The sequence below is a fragment of the Teleopsis dalmanni genome, chromosome 1, assembly GCF_002237135.1.
Source record: "Teleopsis dalmanni isolate 2A chromosome 1, ASM223713v2, whole genome shotgun sequence".
In the NCBI taxonomy this organism is placed as follows: domain Eukaryota; kingdom Metazoa; phylum Arthropoda; class Insecta; order Diptera; family Diopsidae; genus Teleopsis; species Teleopsis dalmanni.
This window is the reverse complement of record NC_051846.1, coordinates 125,002,236-125,009,550: the sequence shown is the minus strand read 5'-3', so window position 1 is coordinate 125,009,550 and position 7,315 is coordinate 125,002,236. Positions and strand designations below refer to the sequence as shown.

General features: G+C 35.9%; 1 protein-coding gene across 1 annotated transcript; it reads left to right on the top strand.

Moving 5' to 3' along the window:
• Window positions 1-4,604: 4,604 nt before the first annotated feature.
• On the top strand, window positions 4,605-5,117 carry LOC119665938. The gene has a single exon (XM_038075197.1). The coding sequence runs from the start codon at window positions 4,605-4,607 to the stop codon at window positions 5,115-5,117; it is 513 nt and encodes a 170-aa protein (XP_037931125.1).
• The last annotated feature ends 2,198 nt before the right edge of the window (window positions 5,118-7,315 follow it).

Here is a 7,315-nt window from a genome sequence, read left to right as displayed (position 1 = left end):
AGTTATATATAATAAAACAATTTATAATAAAAAAAAAAAAAAAAGTGTTGCCGGACATTTCTGGGCCTTGGAGCTGTTTAATTAAGGTACTTAGTTTGCTAACGATGGTGTTTTTTACGTGTTTAGAATTAAGTTTCGAAATATCGAGTTTAGGCAGTGGATTCAAAGTACGTCGTTGTCCAACCGTGCTAATTTTTAAACGAAGTGTCACGTCTAGAATATGATGATCTGACGCGATATCGGCGCTTCTTTTGGTGCGTACGTCCAGGAGGCTGCTTCTCCACATGTTTCCTATATAGAAGTGGTCAATCTTATTTTCGGTTTGGGCGTCGATAACAAGGTTGGCGTCATTGCTCGCTCCAATTAGGAGTTCACCGTTTTCGTTTCTGGTCCCCAGACCATGTTTTCCCAGTATGTGCTCTATGTTTATGATGTCCCCACCAATTTTGGTGTTTATGTCACCCATTACAATTAGAATATCTCGTTTATGTGCTTTATGAATAATAGACGAAAGCTGATTATAATAGCCTCGTTTTTGATCGGGTTCGGCGAGTTCAGTAGGAGCGTAGGTTTGAATTATAGTTTCGTTTCGTGCATGAGAGCGAAATCGGCACCAAATGAACCGATCGTTGATTGGCTGTCATTGTAAGACGGCACGAAAGGCAGTTTTGCTGTGGAGAAAACCGACACCATTATGATGGGTATCGCTTCTGCCAGAGTACAGAAACTTTATTCCATTAGATAAGTTGATTTCACCAGAGTCTTTCTGTTATAACTATTTTAAAAACAGTTTATATAATTAATTTTAAGTAGAAGAATACACTACCTTTTACTTCTTGCCTACAAATAGGAAGAAACAAAACAGTGGCGACGAGGATAAATTTGTAAGTAGCATATGTCACAATGGACGTAGCAGCCGTTAAGGAATTGCTCAAGCAGCAACAAGAAATTAATAAGAAAATGTGGGAAGATCAGCGAGCATTTTTCAAGGAAATGTTGGCTGGGCGCGTGTCAGATGGTCAAACTAATGCTGTACCTGAATTTTATGCATGTGGCAGAAAAGGTCATATTGCTTCCGTGTGTATGTCTGCTAAAAGCAATATCAATCAAATAGATCAACAAGAAACAACAAATTCGGAGCAAAACTCAATATCACAAATTAATTCAATTTTGAATGTGGAAAATCTGCCACAACGAGAAAACAAAAAAGTGTTTATAAACATTCTAGTTGATAATACGCAAGTTAAATTTCAGATTGATTCTGGAGCAACTGTTTCAGTGTTGACGCAAGACACTTATGAGCACTTAAATAAACCACAGTTGTATCCATGTAAAAAGGAGCTATTTGATTATAAAAAAAAACAAAGTAAAAACACTTGGTGAATTTTGTGCAGTGCTAAAGTGTGGAGAAACGAAAAGAACAGCAACATTAGTAGTAGTATACGTCCGGAATGGTCATAATTTGTTTGGCACTGATCTATTTGAATTTTTTGGATTTGAGATTCGTCAAATTGCCGTTATGAACAATGATTCTCAATTAAATGAAATGTTGGAGAAACATAGAATTGTTTTTGAAAATCCTTTAGGTACAATTAAGCAAGTTTAGGACAGGTTGCATTTAAAACAGGGCGCTGTACCTGAGTTTTGTAAAAGTAGGCCGATTTCATTTGCACAATTAGAAAAATTCAAAACAGAAGCACAAAGGTTAACGGATAGGGGCATTTAGAAACCGGTAAAATTTAGTCAGTGGGCTTCGCCAATTGAATTGGTTACAAAACCAGATGGGTCTCTTCGCATTTGTGGTGATTTCAAAACTACAGTAAACAAGCAAATCGATGTTGATCAATATCGGTTGACGACACGTTGTAACGACCCTTTCTTCCAGTCGTTGCTTATTTGCTGAGGTATGCTCAGTCTCGCCAACGTCGTCACAATAAATTTATAGATTGTAACCAAAATATTCAAAGTGCTGTGGTTTTATTTCAATTTTTTTACGTAATGCTTTATTTCGAAATTTATAAATTTTAAATTTATATTTAATATAGGAAAACAAATTAACTTTTTATTTTAAAGAAAATAAAGTAAATATTTATGTATATATAAACAAAATTTGAATTTTTTGTTTCGAAAGGGTAAAAATTAAATAATTAAATAGAGATGTCTTTTGAGAAGTTTCAGTGCTTGAATATCCTTGATAGATCTTCCTCCTTCAAGCCCCTGATTTTGTATTCTTCTGACTTTATCTAAAAGTGCGGGATTTATTAGTGGGATTATTCTGGATCTTGTAGAATTACTTTATATACTGTCGGCGTGAGACCACCTGTCGTATTCAAGTATTTTACTACAACTATGCCTTCGTTTGGAGATTTTCATTATAGTCGGTCTCCTTTGCGTCTTACAGAGAATTACTTTCGACACAGTCGACGTGATACAACCTGTCGTGTCTCAATATTTCATCGTAATTATTCCTTCCTAGGGATACTTTTTTATATAAAATATCCTTATAAATATATAAATTTTTGAAATTATTTTGGACACAGTCGACGTGATACCACCTGTCGTGCCTTAATAATTATTATGCCTTGATTTAGATATTTCTTTCATATAAAATATCCTTATGTATTTTAATTTTAGTAACTATTATGGACACAGTCGACGTGAAACCACCTGTCGTGTCTTAATAGTTATTATACCTTGATTTAGATATTTCTTTCATATAAAATATCCTTATGTATTTTAATTTTGGCAACCACCTGTCGTGTCTTAATAGTTATTATACCTTGATTTCGATATTTCTTTCATATAAAATATCGCTATGTATTTTAATTTTTAGCAACTATTTTGAACCCAGTCGACGTGAAACCACCGGTCGTGTCTTAATAGTTATTATGCCTTTGTGCCTCTAGAGCTTAGTTGACTTGGTCTTCCAAGGTGTATGTGCCTTTGAAATTATAAACCAAAGTGTTCGCATAAGTAAAATGCGCGTCTTATATACATACTTGACCGAGCTTTTGTGTACCGTATCATTTTTATTTACAGCTGATCTCACGTAATTCTTGTTTAATTTTGCCGTTCTGATTTTCTATTTTATGTTTTGTGCGGTACTCAGCTTGTACATTTAACTTCTCTTTGAGCTTCTCTTACGGCAAATATTTTTGGCAGTTCTTGTTTTCTTATGTTAACGCTACTTTGTTTTGATTCTTACAAAACGTGTTTTAAAACTACATTCGGTCGGTAGTGGTTTTTATTTATTTTGTTTGTTACGATAAATAATATGCAAATATTCATCAAATTTAAAAAATAAAAATAAGAAATATAATTAACAATAAATAAGGTGTGTTTATTATTCATTTATTTAATTATATTTTTATATTTCATTTCAATATCATTTCAGATTAGTTTAAGGTATTATTAAGGATTGCAAGCGGTTTGGGTTTTGGTAAATTGTTTTGAATAAATATTTTAAATATTAATTAATCTATTAATCTAATCTAATTAATTCCAGATATTTGCAACATTTATTACCAGTGAGTAAATAAATATAAATATAAATATAAAAAGTGTGTCGTTTTATAAAAAAAAACTGTGTTGTATTGATGTGTTTTAGTTCGTGTTGTTATTGTTTTTAGTGCACGTTTATGTAGGTGGAAATTTAGTATAAATTTCCATCCTTACAACGTGAGAGCTTATTTCATATGGTTCGATATGGGAAATTTTTTTCTAAGATTGATTTGAAAGATGTATATCTTCAAATGGAGTTGGACGATGAAGCAAAAAATGTGTTAGTTGTCAATACACCGCTGGGGCTTTTTCAGTATCAGTGTCTACCTCTTGGTATTACCAGCGCACCTGCGTTATTGCAGAAGTATTTAGAATAACTTATACATAGTACAGAAGGGTGTGGAAATTACATTGATGATATCATAATCTCTGCTGAAACGGTTGACACATATCTTAAGCGGCTGGAGGAAATATTATCACTTTTAGCTGAAAATGGCATTCGTTGCAGGCGAACGAAATGTGAGTTCTTGGTGAAAAAATTGGAATATTTAGGCAGAACCATCAGTGCAAGTGGTATTTTACCTGATGAGAAGGGTGTTCAGGCTGTAAAGCAGTTACCGCGGCCGAAAAACGTAAAAGAAGTCGAAGCGTTTGTTGGTAAAGTAAACTACTATCATAACTTCATTCCAAATTTTTCACAATTGGCTGCGCCTATCAATCACTTACGTAGAAAATATATCAAATTTGTTTGGGGCACCGATCAAGAGCAAGCTTTTGAAGTTTTAAAGCGACACATAATAGAAGCAACTGAGTAGTCACATTTTCAAGAACATTTGCCTATCGTTCTTGCTACTGATGCATCATCTTATGGTATTGGAGCTGTCATTGCTCATCGACATCCGGATGGTTCGGAACGACCTATTGCATTTGCTTCAAACACACTTAACACTCATCAAGTTCGTTATAGTCAAATCGAATAAAAAGCACTTTCGATTATTTTTGGAGTTACACGATTTCATCTGTATTTATTTGGGCAATTTATTTTGGTCACGGATCATAAGCCTTTAGTAAGCATTTTCAGCCCAGATAAAAACTTGCCATTAATGTCTACACATCGTTTACAACGTTGGGCTATAATATGGATGTCATATCAATTTGAGATTCAGTATCGTAGAACTGCAGATCACTCAAATGCTGATGCCTTATCACATTTGTCTTGTGGACCAGATCCTGAGTTCGACAAGTTTAAATGTTGTCATCAACAAGAAAATTACGATACACCTATCAATGTCGAATTACTACAGCAGCATTACAAAGACGATCGCGTACTTAACCGAGTTAAAACCTTCATTTTGGAAAGATGGCCGTCGAAATTGAGCAGTTGTGATATGGACTTGCTTCCTTTTTTTCGTCGTAAGTATGCGTTCATTATTCAAAATAACTTAGTTTATTTGCAGTCGAACGTTACTCAAGTCGTAGTACCTAACTCGTTGCACCAGTCCGTCTTAAAACTTCTTCATGAAGGCCATTGGGGCGTCGTTAAGATGAAGCAGCTTGCTAGACAACATTGCTGGTGGCATCAGATAGACGATGATATCGAGAAACTTGCTGCATAATGTAATATATGTCAAATAACGGGTACAAATCCGAATCAACAATATCACGAGTGGCCAAAACCGGAACCACATGGCAGCGAGTTCATATAGATTTTGCTGGGCCAGTGTTCAATTCTATGTGGCTAATAGTTGTTGATGCTTTTTCACAGTTTCCATTTGTGGTACAACTTAAGAGTACCACCTCTATGGATGCTATTGCAGCGTTATCAACAATTTTTTCGCTTGAAGGATTACCTGAAACTATAGTTAGTGACAATGGGCCTTAATTAACATCTGATCAGTTTGCTGAATTTTGTGTTCGAAATGGTATTGATCATGTTAAAACAGCACCATTTCATCCTGCATCAAATGGTCTTGCTGAAAGGTTTGTCCGCACATTCAAAACATCTGTTAAAAAAAATGTTGATGATGGGTTGTCATTGAATTTGGCCTTAGTAAAATATCTAGCTACGTACCGTGCGATTCCTAATGGTGAAGGGAAGTCACCGGCAGAGTTGCTACACGGTCGAACTCCACGAACTTTGCTTACATTACTATCAGCATCAGTTAACAAGGATAAAACCGTAAAGTGTTCAACTAAATTTTTGACAAATGAAAAGGTATATGTCAGACATTATGGTCGTGGTCCGAAATGGGTTGAAGCTGTGGTTGAGAAAAATTTAGGAAACATGGTTTATTATGTGAAAACATCCAACGATTATGCGAGACGGCATCAAAATCAAATGAAGTGTCGTTCGTCGACTAGTTCCGCTAAGAGCGACACGTCTGAGTGGTATATTATCACCTGTAGTGGGGCAAGAGGATGACGCTATCATGCATTGCTCGAACATGGAAGGGTGTCCTCAGACGACGGAAGAGTTACCACATCGTAGCATTCGCGTCCGTGTGAGGCCTAATCGTTATCAACCTTCTTAAGTTGAACATTGTGTATGTTATTTTTTTAAAGGAGGGAGATGTTATAACTATTTTAAAAACAGTTTATATAATTAATTTTAAGTAGTTGGCCATGCTTTTATATGTTAAATTCTAAGAATAAAGATTATTATTGATTTAATTGATAATCTACAGGCTCTCGAATCTACTTCGGTGGAGGTAGAATGCCCAACCGGTAATATCATTTTTACCTCAGTTTATAGACCGCCAAACGTGAAAACCTATCTGGGGGACCTAGCAACATTGATTAGTAGCAACTTACCCACATTCCTTGCTGGAGATTTGAATGGTTATCACAGAAATTGGGGTGATAGGAGTACGAATTGGGCTGGAAGGGAAATTGTCCAGTTTGTCAATGACTATATGCTCCAACTCCATACGCCTAACGAGCCAACTCACTACGGCAGCGGAGCAGGCCATATAATAGATCTTGGAATGTCCAACCTAGATTATACCGTACTTGTGGAAGTTTTAGATGAGCTGGACTCCGATCATAAACCTGTTCTATTCATTCTTGAAAACTGCCCCATGAATATTATGACCCCTACATTCTCTACCACTGACTGGAATGCTTTTAAGAACTTGGTAAACACCAGCTGCATTAATAACCATCCAGAAACCTCAGAAGAATTGGATAACTGTATACAGAACCTGACGCATCTATTAAAACAGGCCTTGGATAGCTGCTCCACCCTCAAAGATAGAAATCCATGTAGTTATTTTAACTTAACACAGCATATTAAAAACATGATTAGAAATCGAAATAGAGTCCGGAAATTTGCTCAAATAACGGGTGACCCAGAGAGCAGAAGAGAGGCCAATCGTCTTTCAAATGAAATCAGGAAAAGGATCTATGCATTTAAAAATGTTAAATGGGGTGAATTTCTGATGGGTCTTGAAACAGGGGATAAAAAATTCTGGGCCATGAATAAGTACTTCAGGCTGAAGCGTAAACCAGTAATACCACCTATCCATGGAGTGACAGGGTTGGTATATACAGATTTAGAAAAAGCAGAGACCTTCGCGGACACCCTTGAACTTCAATTCCAGCCTAATGAAGACTTAGAATATGACTCAGAGGAAGAACAACGCATCTCCGAGGAGGCAAATATTATTCTGGATCAGGAGCCAAATGATAGCATTGCACCATGCACTGTCGAAGAAATCACCCAAATTATAGCAAGATTAAAAATAAGATCGGCACCTGGTCATGATATAATTAACAACAGATGCCTACGTAACCTGCCGGAGAATGTAATCCAGTT